The 20,894-nt window shown below is 38.3% G+C and overlaps 2 protein-coding genes across 3 annotated transcripts in view; one reads left to right on the forward strand and one right to left on the reverse strand.

Annotated features, from left to right (window-relative positions):
* Positions 1-4,768, reverse strand: part of LOC133546605 (oocyte zinc finger protein XlCOF22-like) — a 29,731-nt gene extending 24,963 nt beyond the window's left edge. The window contains exon 1 of one of the 2 annotated variants that reach the window (XM_061892388.1): positions 4,253-4,768. In XM_061892388.1, the coding sequence (XP_061748372.1) occupies positions 4,253-4,427 (175 nt within the window). In that variant the 5' untranslated portion in view covers positions 4,428-4,768. The remainder of the gene's footprint in view (positions 1-4,252) is intronic. The other variant, XM_061892389.1, reaches the window with a different exon arrangement.
* A 4,133-nt stretch (positions 4,769-8,901) lies between these two features.
* On the forward strand, positions 8,902-19,221 carry LOC133546606 (zinc finger protein 892-like). The gene is made up of 5 exons (XM_061892390.1): positions 8,902-8,957; positions 10,128-10,667; positions 10,887-11,001; positions 11,922-12,140; positions 17,089-19,221. The coding sequence occupies exons 2-5, from the start codon at positions 10,347-10,349 to the stop codon at positions 18,108-18,110; spliced, it is 1,677 nt and encodes a 558-aa protein (XP_061748374.1). The 5' UTR covers positions 8,902-8,957; positions 10,128-10,346; the 3' UTR covers positions 18,111-19,221.
* The last annotated feature ends 1,673 nt before the right edge of the window (positions 19,222-20,894 follow it).

The following is a 20,894-nucleotide window of genomic DNA, read 5'->3' on the forward strand; positions in this document are numbered from 1 at the left end:
GGCTTGTGAATGCTAACTTGTGAATGCTAGCTCCCTCCAACTCCCCGTTTTTACTTTTGTCTTTTTGAACAAAAGACAGCTACCTTGACCACCCCCGAACTGTGAACCATCACTGTAGACACTTTTCACCGTTGATCACTAAAGACACTTTAACTGCTGCTGTGACCCAAGGTCACCTCCATATTTATACTGTTGACTGTCAATCAGAATGTGCAATAATGTTATGTTACTTACTGTGCCTTGTACATACATTTTTATTTTTATTTTTAGCTAAGTACAGTGTGACTTGTTGAAGGGTGGACTAGCAAAGTAAGATGTTCATTGTACGGCAAACTGTCTGTTTAACTGTGCATATGACAATAAACAATCTTGAATCAAAAAGTGATTTGACGTAATATTTTGATATTTACACATTGCATATTTACACACACGCATTTTACTAGAATACCCTTATGAGCATTACATATATCAATATCACATACCTACTGTACTGTTTACTTGTTGAAATACCCTTTTTAGAGCAAATATCTGCCCAAATGGCCACTTTGTTGCTGCCAAAAATGTATTTTAAGTAATATTTTGATATTGACACATCTCATCTCTGCATATTTTACTAGAATACTCTTATGGACATTACATGTGTATATATGAATCAAGTACCTACTGTACTGTATACTTGTAGAAATACCCTTTACAAAGCTAAAATATACCAAAACAACCACTCTGCTGCTGCCAAAATTTGATTTCAAGTAATATTTTGATACTGACAAATCTCATCTCTGCTTAGTTTACTAAAATACCCTTATGAGCATTACATATATCAAAATCAAGTACCTACTGTAATGTTTACTTGTTGAAATACCATTTTTAGAGCAAATATCTACCCAAATGACCACTTTGTTGCTGCCAAAAATGCATTTTAAGTAATAGTTTGATATTGATACATCTCATCTCTGCATATTTTCCTAAAATACTCTTATGGGCATTACACATATATAAATTAAGGACCTACTGTACTGTATACTTGTAGAAATACCCTTTACAAAGCTAAAATATACCAAAACAACCACTCTGCTGCTGCCAAAATTTGATTTCAAGTAATATTTTGATACTGACAAATCTCATCTCTGCTTAGTTTACTAAAATACCCTTATGAGCTTTACATATATCAAAATCAAGTACCTACTGTACTGTTTACTTGTTGAAATACCATTTTTAGAGCAAATATCTACCCAAATGGCCACTTTACTGCTGCCAAAAATGTATTTTAAGTAATATTTTGATACTGACACATCTCATCACTGCATATTTTACTAAATACTCTTATGGGCATGACATATATATAAATCAAGTACCTACTGTATACTTGTAGAAATACCCTTTACAAAGCTAAAATATACCAAAACAACCACTCTGCTGTGCCAAAATTGATTTCAAGTAATATTTTGATATTTACACATCTCATCTCGGCATATTGTACTGGAATACTCTTATGGGCATTACACATGTATAAACCTAGTACCTACTGTACTGTTTACTTGTTGAAATACCCATTTAGAGCTAAAAACTACCCATTTTTCTACTTTACTGCAACCAATAATTGACTCCAGATAGTATTAACAATAATAACAAAATTGTCAGAATAATTGTATATAAGTTATAAAACAACTTTGTGTTCCATTGAATTCAGGTCCCCTGCGAGAAGACCAAAGCTGTCTTTCATCTTATCAAACAAAAGGCTTGTAAAACTCCACTGTCTGCGATGGGATGCAACATGGAGGTGTCGGTTTCTTTGATCTATTGACAGCCACAGGAAGACCTTTTCTTGACCCGAGATCTACAAAGCGAAGAGGGAGCAGACCTGACGCAGCACAAGGCACCTTTTCTTTTAACTGTTTATGATCGAGTGCGACAGCCATTTACGACCCCCCTCCCTTTAGAAACATCTGAAGCTATGTAATCAGAAAAGCCCCAAAGGAAAGAGGACGCGTGGAACTCCCTCGTCAGAGCGTGGTGGGAAACTGTACGAAGTTGCAGCCCAGACATTTCTCTTCATGAGCTAAATTGAATCCTGTCTGTGTTTGATTACTTTGCTTCTTGTCTTGTTTAATAGATGTCATCGGCAAAAATGTCAAAGCATATCTCTGAAACACAATATTATACCTTCTGAAAACGATAGCAGGAATATACCTACAAATTTCAGAAAATGTCACGAGCAAACACTTTGTTTAAAAGGTTTTTACTGCCTTTTTAGCCCTTTCCTCATCGCAGCCACCCCCTCTTCTTCTCCCCCCCAGCCATGGTTGCAACCCCCTACTCCTCCTCCTCCTCCTCCACCAGACATTAGTCATCTCTGTGGACCAGGTCAGAGGTCAACTGAGGAAGCTGCATCCTAGAAACTATGGTGCGCACCTGAATATCTGGTGTGCACTATGTAATATTTAAGTACAGTCTTTTATTTTCTAATCAATTCATTTTTTACCATGAATTGATTAACGTGGACCCCGACTTAAACAAGTTGAAAAACTTATTGGGGTGTTACCATTTAGTGATCAATTGTACGGAATATGTTCTGAACTGTGCAATCTACTAATAAAAGCATCAATCAATCAACCAATCAATTCCTACATGCAAACACGGTGTTACTGTTCAAACTGTGTGTAATGCAACAGTATTTAAAATGATTAAATATACTCGTTAAATAATGTGTCTTCCTTGTTTTTTATGAATAATTAAGGCCTACTATGCTACTGTATTTTAATGCTGTTCATGATGGTGGTACTTGGAAATTCAAGTATTTTCTGAGGTGATACTTGGTGAAAAAAGTTTGACAACTACTGATGTAGTGACGTTGTAAACTACATTGGCAGACACCATTTTGTTATACCCAAACGGGGTCTGCTCATACATCGCGCTTCCAACGAGATCCCGTTCTTTCCCCCGAGTAAAAAGGTTCCACAACTGTTCACGTTATACCATCTCATCTTATTTTCCATCATGTGAATGTTTGAAGTGGAACTAAAGGTGATCTCTGAAAGGGGTACACATTATTACCAAAGCAGGGCCCCCATCCACATATACAATACTACTACATATCTGATGAAAAACAATATTATTGTTGTTTTTTTAATTATAAGTGTGCCAAACCACCTCTATTTGGACATTATCTAATGCAGGGGTGTCCAAAGTGCGGCCCGGGGGCCATTTGCGGCCCGCAGCTAATCGTTTACCGACTCGCCACACATTCTGCAAAAATTGCCAAATTGATAGAATTGCAAAAATTCAAAAACACATTTAAAAAAAGTGGAATGAGGTGAAATCTAATGAGAAAAAGTGGCAATGTTGACACAAAGCTGCCATGCAGGCAGTTTTTTTTCCCCTTTTGTCTTTATTTTCTTTTTTTTCCATTGCTCAAAAAAAAGGACAAAAAAAATCTATGTTATAATGAATTATTACTTAAAAATTATCCTTTTAAAATGTTTTATGTGGAAAAAATATTGCATATGTTTTGTGGTTGCCATATAAAAACATCAAAGTTTTGACAAAAGAGCATAAAATAAACAAAATAATAGTTCAAACTTAAAATCAATAGATATATCGGAAGTTGATCTGGAAATTTAAGTGTTTAAAGTAAAAAAAAATTATAATAAAAATGCATCATTTTATTAATGGGGTTCGAATCTCAATTATATTTAGTAGGATTTTATTTAACTTTTCACTGTGATTACTCAAAAATATAATATAATTCAAATCAATGATGTCCTGCATTATTGATCTTTGAGAGGTTTAATTGCTAAATAAAGGAACTCTCCTGAAGGAATCAATAAAGTACTATCTATCTATCGAAATACTGCATAGTTCAGTTTTACTATAAAAAACTAAGTTGTCTTTGACAGAAAAGGCATAAAACCTTATTTGTTTTACTTTATATCAACCTCAAGTTGATATAGAGATTTACTGTAAGCATTAAATAAAAAAGAATAATAATTTTACTTATTTTTAACATTTTACTGACTGAAGCCATCTATGCTCCCCAGGAGCCCTAAGGATTAAAAAAAAATCCATATATTTTGTTATGGTTTGAAAATGAAAAATATCAAAATGGTCCCCGCATGTTAACATTTTTCCGTGTTCGGCCCTCTGCGGAAAAGTTTGGACACCCCTAATCTAATGGAAATGACTGCTGCAAACACGTCATGTTCATGATGAAATATAAAGTTAGGAAAGATGTGAGAGTAAGAAGTAAACAAACCTGTTCTGTGTAACACAACTTGAGGTTTCTTGAAAACAGCCTCCAATAGTTGACGTAGTCTCTCGTTCTCTTCTTTTGTCCGAGAAAGTTCCTCTTTGTACTCTGCTATCGTTCTTTCACACATTTTCACACAACAAAGTTCCTCCTCATACTTTGCTATCGTTCTTTCGCACATTTTCACACAATCACAACACTTTACACTCACACTTGATCTTAACTAAGCAATGTGTTGATCAAATCCGCGTCTCTTTGTTAGCAGCTAACAAGCTAAGCTAACTAGCATGCTAAGCTAACTAGCGCGCTAAAACAACAAACAAACTAAGCGGGCCTAATAATGTCCAAAGTTGAGTGAGACGAGTGGAGTTGATGCTGACACGGAGGATGAATAAAGTGTAGTTAGTAGATGTGCCGAGGCTTAGAAGCGTGTGTGGAGTAAAGGAGGACTTTGCTGCAACCCGCATGTCCTCCACGCAACGCATGCGTCCTTAGGGGCGGGGCCAAAGAGTAATAGTTGTGATGCTTTGAGCTAGGGAGTATAAGAACCACACTACCCAGCATGCTTGGTGACGAGCATGCGCGGTAGCCCCGTGAAGTGGTGTCGTATGTCGCCATGCGGACAGCTAGAATGTGGTTATGAGCACGCTGTGTGAGTCAACGTTGAACACACCACGTCTGCATTTATTACAATTATACAGACAACACAATAAGTGCATTAAAAACAGTACTAGTTAAAGGCCTACTAAAATGACATTTTCTTATTTAAACAGGGATAGCAGTTCCATCCTATGTGTCATACTTGATCATTTCGCGATATTGCCATATTTTTGCTGAAAGGATTTAGAATAGAACATCGACGATAAAGTTCGCAACTTTTGGTCACTAATAAAAAAGCATTGCCTTTACCAGAAGTAGCAGACGATGTGCGCGTGATGTCACGGGTTGTAGGGCTCCTCACATCTGAACATTGTTTATAATCATAGCCTCCAGCAGCAAGAGCTATTCAGACCAAGAAAGCGACAATGTTCCCATTATTTGAGCGAGGATGAAAGATTCGTGGATAAGGAATGTTAGAGTGAAGCACCAAAAAAACAAAAAAAAAGTGACAGCTCCGGGCGACGGCAGTGGTAGCGTTTCAGATGTAATTAGACACATTTACTAGGATAATTCTGGAAAATCCCTTATCTGCCTAAAGTGTTAATAGTATTTTAGTGAGATTCTAAAGTCATACCTGAAAGTTGGATGGCTGTGGTGAACGCCAGTGTCTCTGAGAGAAGCCGAGGAGCCAAGATCCCAGCTGCCTTTTTGACAGCTACAGGAGGAGGTCCCATAATCCACTGAAGTATCCGGTAAGAGCTGACTTAATATCACAATTTTCCCATCCAAAAACTTGATGGTTGACATAGAGAAACATGTTCGCTTGACCGCTCTGTGTTAAAGCTTCACAACAAACAAAGAAACACCGGCTGTGTTTCGGTGCTAAAGGCAGCTGCAATCCACCGCTTTCCACCAACAGCATTCTTATTTATAGTCTCCATTATTACTTGTACAAATTGCAAAAGATTCAGCAACACAGATGTCCAAAATACTGTGTAATTATGCGATGAAAAGAGATGACTTTTAGCCGTGTGTGGTGCTGGGCTAATATGTCCGCTACAACCCGAGGCGTCACAAACACGCGTCATCATTCCCGTCATCATTCCGCGACTTTTACAACAAGAAACTCCGCGGAAAATTTAAAATTGTGATTTAGTAAACTAAACCGTCCATATTGGCATGTGTTGCAATGTTAATATTTCATCTTTGATATGTAAACTATCAGACTGCGTGGTCGCTAGTAGTGGCTTTCAGTAGGCCTTTAATTATTTTCAAACATACATGATTTAAAGTAAAATACGGTTTATATATTTAAAATATCATTTGTTGCCATGTTTTGTGTGGGCACCATGAAAACAGACATTTTGAATGGTTTGTTCATGACTTGCCCATCACTATGACTCGTTGGCCCCGCCCCTAAGTGACGCATGCGTGGAGGATATGTTCTTCGCAGCAAAGTCCTCCTTTACTCCACACACGCTTCTAAGCCTCGGCACATCTACTAACTACACTTTATTCATCCTCCGTGTCAGCATCAACTCCACTCATCTCACTCAACTTTGGAGATTATTAGAAACATCAAGTTGTGTTACACAGAACAGGTTTGTTCACTTCTTACTCTCACATCTTTACTAACTTTATATTTTATCATTAACATGAAAATGATGTGTTAAAATAATTTGATCAGTATGTGTACTCAGACACATGATTGTTATTGTGTTATTAATGTGATTATCAGACAGCAGTCATTTCCTCCATTCATCACTCGTCTTCCGTGGGGTCGCGGGGACAGAAGCCTAAGCAGAGAAGCCCAGACTTCCCTTTCCCCAGCCACTTCGTCCAGCTCTTCCCATTCATCACATTTGCTATGAGGAACTTTATTATTAATATATTCTGTTCTTGTTACTTGGGGCGGTATAGCTCAGTTGGTAGAGTGACCGTGCCAGCAACTTGAGGGTAACAGGTTCGATCCCAGCTTCTGCCATCCTAGTCACTGCCATTGTGTCCTTGGGCAAGACACTTTACCCACCTGCTCCCAGTGCCACCCACATTGTTTTAAATGTAACTTAGATATTGGGTTTCACTATGTAAAGCGCTTTGAGTCAGTAGAGAAAAGCGCTATATAAATATAATTCCCTTCACTTCACATGATATCTTGTTATTCTATTTTCTAATTTCAAGGGGAACTGCACTTTTTGGAATCATTCACAGTCCCTATGTAAGTTAAAGTTAAGTTCCCAACGGTAGTCACACACTAGGTGTGGTGAAATGATCCTCATCCCCAAGTTCACCCCCTGGGAGGTGAGGGCAGTGGAGGCCGCACTCGGGAATCATTTGGTGATTTAACCCCCAACCCTTGATGCTGAGTGCCAAGCAAGGAGGCAATGGGTCCTGTTTTTATAGTCTTTGGTATGACTCGGCCAGGATTTGAACTCACGACTCTCCAGTCTGAGGGCAGACACTCTAACCCAAGGGAATAGGTTTGATTTTGAGATTGGTGGGGACACAAAAGTGCTCCAAGGCAGCACTCTGAAAGTTTACTTTTTTTTTTACATTAGCAATCATAATTTGACTTCAATCTTTATTCGGCCTTGAATAAAAATGATCCTCTTGGATCACATTTTTCAGGGCCTTACTTGGCACCAAAACTCTCCTAATCTTGCAAGCAAAAAATGATTTAGTTTAGGAGCCCCGAAGCCAAACATCAAATATTAACTCTTGAAAATGTGAATGATTGTGCCCCTCGCCCCAGATTCACGTATCGCCACCAACATCACCAGCGGCGTCTATCATGACAGGAGGAACGTAAAAGTCTCAAGAACCCCTATTTGAAAGCCAAAAGGAAGTCAGCCATTTTGGTTTCCATCAGCCATGTTGAAGTCAAAAAGGGGTGGTACTTGAACAAACTCCTCCTCGGGACTTTGACCAAACTTTGACCTGATGGCTCGCCACACAACTTTCCACATTTATAACTCGGCTCCACAAACTGAGATTGTACTCAGAGTTGGTACAAATGATGATGATGACACCCTGTCGTGCAGAATGGGTCAGTACCTGTTGGTACCCATTGGTGGTGGGCGGAGCCTGGCGGCCAAAATTGACCCTCGCCATCAACCATCAAGTTGTCTTTACTTCTCTTTAGATGATGTGATCTCCTTGCAAACTGAAATGAGGCCTTTAGGTCGGGGTCTGATCAAGACTGTTATGTATTCAAATAACGAGGTAGCACACACGTTTAGTAACTTTTATATATGACTTGGGAGTAGCAGTAGCATACACTCTAGAGAGGTATCATCAACACTCAATGTACAGCACTTGGTGAGCATGCTAAGTAGACACAACTCAACTACTGCAAGTCAGTCAGGACAAACAACGCTGAGTCAGCATGCACATTAATACACCACAAAGACTAATCATTGATATCGACTTCAACATCGCCCCCTTGTGGTGGAAAATGATAACAGTCATAACTTCCTTCCACATTCTCCAATCTTCCTGATGTGTTTATTTATGGTGGGTCGAGATCATTGTCATTCAACATTCTGTACGCAAATTTAAAATGACATTTTCATACTCGGCACATTTTCTAACATAATCTTGTTAATATGCTCAATAAGGTTCTATTCAAATGTAATACAAGTAATACATAAGACTTTATTTGCACACTTAAGTAGATTTGTTTTCAGGTGAAAAAGATGCTAACTCCCTGAAAAGAACAATTGTTTAACTATTTATTTTCCATACATTATTTAGATCCAGAAAACACATTGTTATATACCTTATTATATTATAATCATTACTATAATTGAATGTAAGTTTGTGTAAAATATTTTCACACAACAAAGTGTGAATACATGTTGTAAAGTGTGCGGTTGAGTTCTAATTGATATAATACAATTAGGTATGGCAAATGCATTTTGTTTACTTGCCAACTATTCAAATTATATTTAATATACATGTTTATATAATGTCATGTAATAGGATTTTAACAATACTTATGTTACCATAAGAGTTTGTTAACCAGTTCCACTTGGCCGTGACGTCATTCCCAGCTTCCGGGGTAAACGGAAGACATCAGAAAGAGCACATCGAAGGAGAAAGACGTTAATAAGTCAGTCCTATTTTTGTTCTCCAGTTTGAAATATTAACGTCGTATAAAATACATATTTGATTCTTTATTTAAGGATAAAGTCGTCTCGATGCGCTAGAAGCTTCTCGTGCTATCTTTGCTTGTTAGTTAGCTTAGCTCGCTAGTTAGCTTAGCTTGTTAGCTGCTAACAGAAGACACAGAAGTTATCAACACATCGCTAAGTAGAAATCAAGTGATTTATTGATACTTTTATTAGTATATTGCACAGTACAGTACATATTCCGTACAATTGACCACTAAAAGGTAACACCCGAATACGTTTTTCAACTTGTTTAAGTCGGGGTCCACATTAAGTGTGAGTGTAAAGTGTTGTGATTGTGTGAAAATGTGCCAAAGAACCATAGCAAAGTATGAGGACGAATTCACACAGTACTTTGTAGAAAGTAGCATTTAAAATACAAATATACTGCAGGAAAATAAATGAAAATATAATTTCAAATAGATAAAAGGCTATGTTTATTCCCAGTTACGAGTAGCGCAAGCAGTAATATGTTTCTTTTTTCATGTTGGTGGTATAGCAGGCAAACAAATTAGAACCTTTTATTGAGTGAAATCTGGGTTGAATGTGATTTTTACAACTACCTTTGGTGTTATAATGGTGAATATATTTTGAAGTATCTAGACAGGTACATGGGTATTTTAGTGGTATGGTGTATCTTGTACACCAGACCAACTGCAAGAAGATGTACTCTGTCGGCCACCAAGAGCCTCCCCATGTTAAGGAAATGGTTGGCGGAAAGGTGAGCCCGAGATGGACGGTTGAGTAGAAGCCCAATCATTTGGTTTTGGGCTGTCTGGAGTTTGTTTTTCGGGGCTTTTAAGGCGTCACGGTACCAAACATGAACTCCGTAGTCAAAGTGAGATTAAATGAGTGCTTGTGTTAGAGTCTTAAAGGGGAACATTATCACTAGACCTACGTAAGCGTCAATATATACCTTGATGTTGCAGAAAAAAGACCATATATTTTTTTAACCGATTTCCAAACTCTAGACGGGTGAATTTTGCCGAATTAAATGCCTTTCTATTATTGGCTCTCGGAGTCAATAATAGAGGGAGTCAATCCGCAATTTTCTCAAACACATTACAAACACCAAGTCAAATCAGCTCTGCTATTTTTTGTTTTTTCGACAGTTTTCCGTACCTTGGAGACATCATGCCTCGTCAGTGTGTTGTCGGAGGGTGTAACAACATGAACAAGGAGGGATTCAAGTTGCACCACTGGCCCAAAGATGCCAAAGTGGCAAGAAATTGGACGAAATTTGTTCAAAATACGAGGGTGTGGGGAAAGCCGACAAATGGTCAGTGGTTTGTTCCGCACACTTTACCGACGACAGCTATGCTACGACAGAGATGGCAAGAATGTTTGGATATCCACTGACACTCAAAGCAGATGCATTTCCAACGATAAAGTCAAATAAATCTGCTGCCAGACCCCCATTGAACGTGCCGAAGTGTGTGAGCTATTCAGGGACAAAGGACCTCGATAGCACGGCAAGCAATGGCGGCAATTTGTTCCCGCAGACGAGCGAGCTAAACCCCCTGGATGTCTTGGCTCACACCGCTTCTACCGAAGATGATCAAGTGAAGAATATGGGCCCTAGTTTCCCTGGCCTGCCGACATCAACTCCAAAACCGGACAGATCAGCTTTCAGGAAAAGAGAACGGATGAGAGTATGGCTACAGAATATATTAATAGATGAAAACTTTATTCATTACTCGCTTTTTTACGTAAATTAATATACATAAACTGTGTTTACCAATAATTTAGCTTAAAAACATTTATTTTTTTCAATCATTCGAGTACATTCGGGTAGTCTTGTGTAATGCAGTATTTTGTGTCTCTTTAGGTATGGTTAACCTGAGTGAAGTCTCCCCATTATTTTGTTACAGGTGTTACAGGACATTTTTTCGAACTCTTATCGACATTCCACTGAAGAGGATGATTATCAAACTTTTTCAAGAGCGCATATTGGAGTTCAGATATACCCTGATGTGAAGTCTAAAGGTAACAATTAATGTTCGAGTACGCTGTGGAATACTCATGATACCGGAGATGGGAAATAGTACGATTAAAATACTTATCACAATGATACATTCATATTTCACAGGTGTCCAGGTATTTCCACCCACCAGCGGGGTGATCCTGTTATGTAAGAACTAGGGTTGTACGGTATACTGGTATTAGTATAGTACCACGATACTAATTAATCATATTGGGTACTATACCACCTCTAAAAAGTACTACTTCTATGAGTACATCAATATTTTTAGGCATCAAATCTTCTTTCATTTAAAAAAAAAATGTATATTATGTTTATAAACTCAGGAAATATGTCTCTGGACACATGAACACTTGAATATGACCAATGTATGATCATGTAACCACCTTGTATCAGATTGATACCCATATTTGTGGTATCATCCAAAACTAATGTAAAGTATCCAAACAACAGAAGAATAAGTGATTATTAAATTTTAATAGAAGTGTAGATGGAACATGTCGAAACAGAAAATAAGCAGATATTAACAGTAAATGAACAAGTAGATTCATAATCAATTTTCTATCACTTGTCTTTTGTAATTTTGACAAAATAATAGAATATAAATGACACAATATGTTGCTTCATATGTGAGCAGACTAAATTAGGAGCTTTTGTTTGTTTACGTACTACTAAACGACAACTTGTCTTGTATGTTCACTATTTTATTTAAGGACAAACTTCCAAGTCTGTTTTTGTACTCACTGTACCACTTTTGAATTAATTTTAGGAAAAAAGGAGGTATTTCCTGTGTTTTTATTGGTTGTTTTGCTACACACTTTTAACACAACACAGGAAAGAACACAAATAATGTCATTGTGTTAACAGTGTCAGTTCAAAACTATTTCTATTCTCTCTTTATCTTATTTACTTATTTACCCAACAGATGTCCAGCAGCCCCCTCACATAAAAAAGGAAGAGGAGAATCCACAGCCCCCCCACATTAAAGAGGAAGAGGAGGAAGTGTGGATCAGTCAGGAGGGAGAGTGTCCTGTAGGGCAGGAGGAGGCTGATGTCAGCAAGTTTCCACTGACTGTTGTCTCTGTGAAGACTGAAGAGCATGAAGACAAACCACCTGAGTCCTCACAGCTTCATCACAGTCCAAGTAAGCACAACATTTTATTCTCAGGGCATTCAATCCATCACAACTGGACTCTTCACTTTGTCTTACAAGACCTTTGTCCTCTCATCAAGTCTTGAATATAATCACTGGAATTTAGAGGGGAACTGCAGTTTTTTGAGAAATGTTTTTTTATTGTTCACAATCATTATAAAAGACATGATGATATATATCTATATATCTATGTATATATATATATATATATATATATATATATATATATATATATATATATATATATATATATATATATATATATATATATATATATATATATATATCATTCTAACTCATAAATGTAAGTAAAAAAAGTGCCAACAATACTACATTTGCATTTCGTGGTTTGGATACCAATCAAGTATTAGTGATATTTTTATTATAAGTGATAACGCAAACAAACTATTTATAGCTTGTGTGTCTATTTTGACATCACCGGCTGGTGAGCTTCTTCCTCGCCTCGGTGCTGGTGAAAGATTATTCCAGATCATGAATCGTGCCTCTCACCTGGATAGTAGAGGATGAGGACGTACTCTGACAAGTTGGTACCCTTTGAAAGCCAGTTGAGGCCCGAATAGGTGCTTGGCTTCACCCCCCATATCGTGCGACGATTATGAGTCTTTCTTCATGTAAACGGGAATATAACAAGAGTCTATCAGTCTGCGTCATAGTGACAGCAGACCTTGTACAGTAAGTGGTGTTTTAGAAAGTAGGTTGGCTCTCATGAAGTCTGCAGTGTGTAATATTCAGTGATGTTGAAAAAAAAAGCAAATGTAGTGATGCTTTTTTGAAAGTAATGCGCTAATAAGCTAAAATATGTAAATATTCCATCTTTTTAAAAAAGTACCTGTTACTAAATGACATAAATACCTACTGCATGTACATAAAACCTTAATGGAGGTGTTTGGATGCTTTTTAAGTTCTTGTAGGCAGAATCAATCAATCAATGTTTATTTATATAGCCCTAAATTACAAGTGTCTCAAAGGGCTGCACAAACCACGACACCCTCGGTAAAGCCCTCATAAGGGCAAGGAAAAACTCACATCCAATGGGACGTTGGGGACAGTGACAATGATGACTATGAGAAACCTTGGAGAGGATCGCATATGTGGGCACCCCCCAGGGGACCAAAAGCAATGGATGACGAGCGGGTCTAACATGATATTGTGAAAGTCCAATCCATAGTGAATCCAACATAACGGTGAGAGTCCAGTCCAAAGTGGATCCAATATAGTAGCGGGAGTCCCATCCAAAGTGGAGCCAGCAGGCAACCATTCCAAGCGGAGGCGGATCAGCAGCGTAGAGATGTCCCCAACCGATACACAGGCGAGCGGTCCATCCTGGGTCCCGACTCTGGACAGCCAGTGCTTCATCCATGGCCACCGGACCTGTGCCCCCCCGCCCAACCCCTCCGCAAGGGAGTGGGGGGCAGAGGAGAAAAAGAAAAGAAAAGAAACGGCAGATCAACTGGTCTAAAAGGGGATCTATTTAAAGGCTAGAGTATACAAATGAGTTTTAAGGTGAGACTTAAATGCTTCTACTGAGGTGGCATCTCGAACTGTTACCGGGAGGGCATTCCAGAGTACTGGAGCCCGAACGGAAAACGCTCTATAGCCCGCAGACATTTTTTGGGCTCTAGGAATCACTAATAAGCCGGAGTCCTTTGAACGCAGATTTCTTGCCGGGACATATGGTACAATACAATCGGCAAGATAGGATGGAGCTAGACCGTGTAGTATTTTATACGTAAGTAGTAAAACCTTAAAGTCACATCTTAAGTGCACAGGAAACCAGTGCAGGTGAGCCAGTATAGGTATGTATATATGTATATAAAGGTATATACAGTATAGGTATATATGTATGTATATATGTATATAAAGGTATATACAGTATAGGTATATATGTATATAAAGGTATATGCAGTATAAGCGTAATCTGATCAAACTTTCTTATTCTTGTGAAAAGTCTGGCAGCCACATTTTGTAACAACTGTAATCTTTTAATGCTAGACATGAGGAGACCCGAAAATAATACGTTACAGTAATCGAGACGAGACGTAACAAACGCATGGATAATGATCTCGGCGTCGTTAGTGGACAATTTGGTGCAAATTTTAGCGATATTACGGAGATGAAAGAAGGTCGTTTTAGTAACGCTCTTCATGTGTGACTCAAAGGAGAGAGTTGGGTGGAAGATAATACCCAGATTCTTTACCGCGTCGCCTTGTTTAATTGTTTGGTTTATTATTAGTGGTTTAAAGGCCTACTAAAATGAGATTTTCTTATGTAAACGGGGATAGCAGGTCCATTCTATGTGTCATACTTGATCATTTCGCGATATTGCCATATTTTTGCTGAAAGGATTTAGTAGAGAACATCCACGATAAAGTTCGCAACGTTCGGTGCTAAGAGAAAAGCCCTGCCTTTACCGGAAGTCGCAGACGATGACGTCACATGTTGATGGCTCCTCACATATTCACATTGTTTTTAACGGGAGCCTCCAACAAAACTTCGATTCGGACCGAGAAAACGACAATTTCCCCATTAATTTGAGCGAGGATGAAAGATTCGTGTTTGAGGATATTGACAACTACAAAAAACAAACAAAACAAAAAAAGAAGTTAAAAATGAAAAACGCGACTGCATTGGGACGGATTCCGATGTTTTTAGACACATTTACTAGGATAATTCTGGGAAATCCCTTATCTTTCTATTGTGTTGCTAGTGTTTTAGTGAGTTTAATATTACCTGATAGTCGGAGGTGTGTCTCCACGGGTGTCTTGACGCCAGTGTCTCAGGGAAGTCGACGGCAGCTTTATGGACGGCACAAGCTCAGCTTTTCTCCGGTAAGAAGCGACGTTTTAACTACAATTTTCTCACCGAAACCTGCTGGTTGACATGTGGTCGGGATCCATGTTCTCTTGACCGCGCTCTGATCCATAGGAAAGTTTCACCTCCAGGAATTTTAAACAAGGAGTCACTGTGTGTTTGTGTGGCTAAAACTTCCCAACTCCATCTTTCTACTTTGACTCCTCCAATATTAATTGAACAAATTGCAAAAGATTCAGCAACACAGATGTCCAAAATACTGTGTAATTATGCCGTTAAAGCAGACGACTTTTAGCTGTGTGTGTGTGCAGCGCTCATACTTCCTAAAAACCCGTGACGTCTTGCGTACACGTCATCATTACACAACGTTTTCAAGACGAAACTCCCGGGAAATTTAAAATTGCAATTTAGTAAACTAAAAAGGCCGTATTGGCATGTGTTGCAATGTTAATATTTCATCATTGATATATAAACTATCAGACTGCGTGGTGGCTAGTAGTGGCTTTCAGTAGGTCTTTAACAGAACGTATACATATTTTTAAATGTCCATTTTTCTTTCACAATGACTGAGATAGGCCCCTGCGCCCCCGAAAGGGACAAGGGGTAAAAAATGGATGGATAATTATATTGAATAAAAATGGTTAGGAATGAGTTTGGCGTTCATGCTTGTCACTTACTGCTGTGTCGTCCACACACTGGGAGCGTGTGCAAAAGTGCAATGTTTCGGATTAAAAAATCACATTTATTTTTCATAGTTTGGCTTGGGGTGCGACTTATACTCTGGAGGGACTTATGTGTGAAACTTATTTACACATTACTGTAAAATATCAATAAATATTATTTATCTCATTTACATAAGAGACCAGACGTACTGATAGAAGATGAAGCGGTACATTGTCTACTTTCGAGTTGGCAGAGTTGTTTAGAAGTGACACCGAGTAAGTAGATTTCATGGGATTTATCGATTAGGAGTGACAGATAGTTTGGTAAAGGTATAGCATGATCTATAAGTTATAGTTATTTGAATGACTCTTACCATAATATGTTAGGTTAACATAGCAGGCACCTTCTCAGTTGGTTATTTATGCCTCATATAACGTACACTTATTCAGCCTGTTGTTCACTATTCTTTGTTTATTTTAAATTGCCTATCTAATGTCTATTCTTGGTGTTGGATTTTATCAAATAAATGTCCCCAAAAAATGTGACTTATTCTCCAGTGCGACCTAGATGTTTTTTTTCCTTCTTTATTATGCATTTTCGGCCGGTGCGATTTATTCTCCGGAGCGACTTATAATTCGAAAAATACGGTAAAGGGAAACCAATCCAAATCCATTGCTACTCTTTATAAAGTAAAACATGCTGAACAAGACATGTCTGCATATGTCATATTATTCTATTGTTTTTCCATATTTAACATATTGTGTTGAAGTTTGGAGAAATGTTTATAAAACAAATATAGACCCAATTATTCAACTTCAAAAAAGGGTCATCAGAATAATACACAACGCGTGCTACTATGGACATACAAATCCATTATTTATGAGTTCTAATATGTCGAAATTTTCAGATATTGTGTTTTTAAAAACCTTGGAAATTATATTTCGAGTAAAGCAACAGTCTTCCAGCTTGTATTATTCGGTTATTTCAATTAAGAAGAGAAAACTATCATTTACGGGGATATTGATTTTTGAAATAGGTAAAGTAAGAAGGAATACAAAATACAAATGTATTTCAGTTTTAGGAGTTAAATGGTGGAACAAGCTCAGTGATGAGTTGAAGACATGTAGTTCTCTCACTGGGTCCATGTGTACACTCTCAGTTACATTAACACTGATATTATACATGTGGGCCAATAGATAGAAATGCTGTTAAATGTAGCTTTGATGTGGCAAGCTACTTTTGCAGTGTAGCATGTAGTGTAGCTTGCTACAATTCTCTGAGGATAGCTTAGCTACATTTAATTGGGAGTAACTTGTAGCTTAGCTTACTACATATTCCAGGTCGCTTGCCCATCACTGTCTGTTTGGCCTAACTCACGTGTGAATAGTTTGAATACTGCAAACTTCAATACAGTAACACCTCATTTGTGTTTTATGTTCTGCAGACGTCCAGCAGGTGTCAGCAGAGAGTCATGAAGAGATTCCCTCCAAGCAGCAGGAGTGGAGCTCCAGTGTGGGACAGAAGGAGCTACAGACCCCCTCCCACATTAAAGAAGAAGAGGAGGAACTGTGGAAGCAGCTTCAAATGTTGGTGGAGGATAATGATGAAGATGAAGCTCAGTCCTTACAGCTTCATCACAGTCAAAGTGAGGAGAACAGAGGGGCGGAGCTTGTAAGTCAACACATCACAGAAGCTGATGGAGAGCATTGTGAACATATAAAGTCAGAACCAGACAGCATCTTTGCTCCTCTGTCAGACATGGACCACATCATGTCACACTCTTCTGATCACAGTGACCACATCCAAAAACCTTTGGAGAGTAAAAATGACTCCAAAGGTGATACGAGACATCACACTAACAACAAACACTTGGACTGCTCTGAATGTGGGAAATCATTTAAACACAAGAGTTATATTACAATACACATGAGAATACATACTGGAGAGAAACCTTTTACTTGCTCTGTTTGTAAGAAGAGTTTCTCCAGAAAGCTTGACATGACCACACACATGAGAACACACACTGGAGAGAAACCTTTTACTTGCTCTGTTTGTAAGAAGAGTTTCTCCACAAAGCTTGTCATGTCCACACACATGAGAACACATGCTGGAGAGAAACCTGTTACTTGCTCTATTTGTAAGAAGAGTTTCTCCACAAAGCTTGTCATGACCACACACATGAGAACACATACTGGAGAGAAACCTGTTACTTGCTCTATTTGTAAGAAGAGTTTCTCCACAAAGCTTGTCATGACCACACACATGAGAACACATACTGGGGAGAAACCTGTTACTTGCTCTATTTGTAAGAAGAGTTTCTCCAGAAAGCAATACATGACCAAACACATGAGAACACACACTGGAGAGAACCCGTTGAGTTGCACTGTGTGTGATAAAAGGTTCAGGTATAAGTATCAGGTCAGTAAACACAAGTGTGTAACAGTCATGGAAGCTGCAGGGATTTAAAAACACTTAGTGATTGTGCTAAATGTGCACTAATACCACATCATGTTTAAAGGGGAACATTATTACCAGACATATGTAAGCGTCAATAAATACCTTGATGTTGCAGAAAAAAGACCACATGTTTTTTAACCGATTTCCGAACTCTAAAAGGGCGAATTTGGCGATTTAAACACCTCTCAATTGTTCGCTGTCAGAGCGATGACCTTTTACCCGTGACATCACAATGGGAAGCAATCCACCATTTCCTCAAACACATTACACACACAAGTCAAATCAGCTCTGTTATTTTCCGTTTTTTCGACTGTTTTCCGTACCTTGGAGACATCATGCCTCGTCGGTGTGTTGTCTGAGGGTGTAACAACACGATCAGGAACGGATTCAAGTTGGAATGTGCATTGATTAGAACGTCATGCTAATCAATGCTAACATGCTATTTAGGCTAGCTGTAGGTACATATCGCATCGCTATGCCTCATTTGCACCTATATTTACATCCAGCCTTTCTCTCCACCCACATTTAAGGCCAAACAAACACATACCAATCGACAGATTCAAGTTGCACCATTGTCAAAAGATGCGAAAGTCCCTTGTTTGTTCTGCACATTTTACCGGCGATGCTACGACAGACATGGCACAGAGGTGTGGATATCCTGTGACACTCAAAGCAGATGCATTTCCAACGATAAAGTCAACGAAATCACAAAGGTGAGTTTTGTTGATGTTATTGACTTATGTGCTAATCAGACATATTTGTACACGGCATGACTGCCAGCTAATCAATGCTAACATTCTATTTAGGCTAGTTGTATGTACATTTGTAGCTATATTTGCATCCAGCCTTTCCCTCCACCCACATTTAATGCCAAACAAACACTTACCAATCGACATATTTAAGTTGCTCCAGTGGTCAAAAGATGCAATCTTTGGTTAGAAGGCGATCGCTGAATAGCTTCAATAGCTATTCGCTCAATAGCTTCAGTTTCTTCTTCAATTTAATTTTTGCTATCTGCTTCCACACTCCAACCATCCGTTTCAATACATGCGATATCTGTGGAATCGCTTAAAGGGGAACATTATCACCAGACCTATGTAAGCGTCAATATATACCTTGATGTTGCAGAAAAAAGACCATATATTTTCTTAACCGATTTTCGAACTGTAAATGGGTGAACTTTCGCGAATTAAACGCCTTTCTATTATTCTTTATGATGTCACATAGGGAGTCAAGCCGCAATTTTTTCAAACACATTGCAAACACTGAGTCATATCAGCTCAGTTATTTTCCGTTTTTTCGACTGTTTTCCGTACCTTGGAGACATTATGCCTGGTCGGTGTGTTGTCAGAGGGTGTAACAACAAGATCAGGGACGGATTCAAGTTGATTTGCGTGGAGTCTGCATCGATTAGCACGGCATGCTAACCTATGCTAAAATGCTATGTAGGCTAGCTGTATGTACATTTGTAGCTATATTTGCATCCAGCCTTTCCCTCCACCCACATTTAATGCCAAACAAACACATACCAATCGACGGGTTTAAGTTGCTCCAGTGTCAAAAGATGCGAAAGTCCCTCGTTTGGTCTGCACATTTTACCGGCGATGCTACGACAGACATGGCTCAGAGATGTATGGATATCCTGCGACACTCAAAGCAGATGCATTTCCTACGATAAAGTCAACGAAATCACAAAGGTGAGTTTTGTTGATGTTATTGACTTATGTGCTAATCAGACATATTTGGTCGCGGCATGACTGCCAGCTAATCGATGCTAACGTGCTATTTAGGCTAGCTGTATGTACATTTGTAGCTATATTTGCATCCAGCCTTTCCCTCCACCCACATTTAATGCCAAACAAACACTTACCAATCGACGGATTTAAGTTGCTCCAGTGGTCAAAAGATGCAATCTTTGGTTGGAAGGCAATCGCCGAATAGCTTCAATAGCTATTCACTCAATAGCTTCAGTTTCTTCTTCACTTTCGTTTTCGCTATCTGCCTCCATACTCCAACCCTCCGTTTCAATACATGTGTAATCTGTTGAATCGCTTAAGCCGCTGAAATCCGAATCTGAATTCGAGCTAATGTCGCTATATCTTGTTGTTCTATCCGCCATGTTTGATTGTATTGGCATCACTATGTGACGTCACAGGAAAATAGACGGTGGATTTACAAATAGCGAAAATCAGGCACTTTAAAGCCTTTTTTTGGGATATTCCATGATTGGTAAAATTTTGAAAAAAACTTCGAAAAATAAAATAAGCTACTGGGAACTGATTTTTATTGGTTTTAACTCTTCTGAAATTGTGATAATGTCCCCCTTTAATATGAATGTATATTTGATGTTGTATGTAGTGCTTCTCATCTTCTACTGTTATATGTTATCCTGGAGTTTTTAAGTTGTGTGCATGTACTGAATATCATGTATGTAGCTACTAATTTATTTGATTTTCTCATTGTTAAAGAGAGGACATCTTTATTTTCACTTGGGGGTTTTTTTCACACATTTTCTTCCTATGTATTTTTATTGATGTTATTATCCAATTAAAAGTATGAATGAATAAAATATTTCACAAAATGTGGACTCTATAGATGAGCAGCATTGTTACATCATGGATGTTAACTACAGCAAAACATCAACAAAGAAGAAAAAGGCTGAAGTTAGCAACACATCACTGAACTTTAGAGTCATCGTGAGTGGAGTTGCTTGTTTTTATTGCTGCATTTGTACTTATTTCACCTCACATCTTCACTTTCAACTCTAAAGTCTTTTACAAATATATTGTTCTG

The sequence above is a fragment of the Nerophis ophidion genome, unplaced genomic scaffold (genome assembly GCF_033978795.1).
Source record: "Nerophis ophidion isolate RoL-2023_Sa unplaced genomic scaffold, RoL_Noph_v1.0 HiC_scaffold_34, whole genome shotgun sequence".
Classification (NCBI taxonomy): domain Eukaryota; kingdom Metazoa; phylum Chordata; class Actinopteri; order Syngnathiformes; family Syngnathidae; genus Nerophis; species Nerophis ophidion.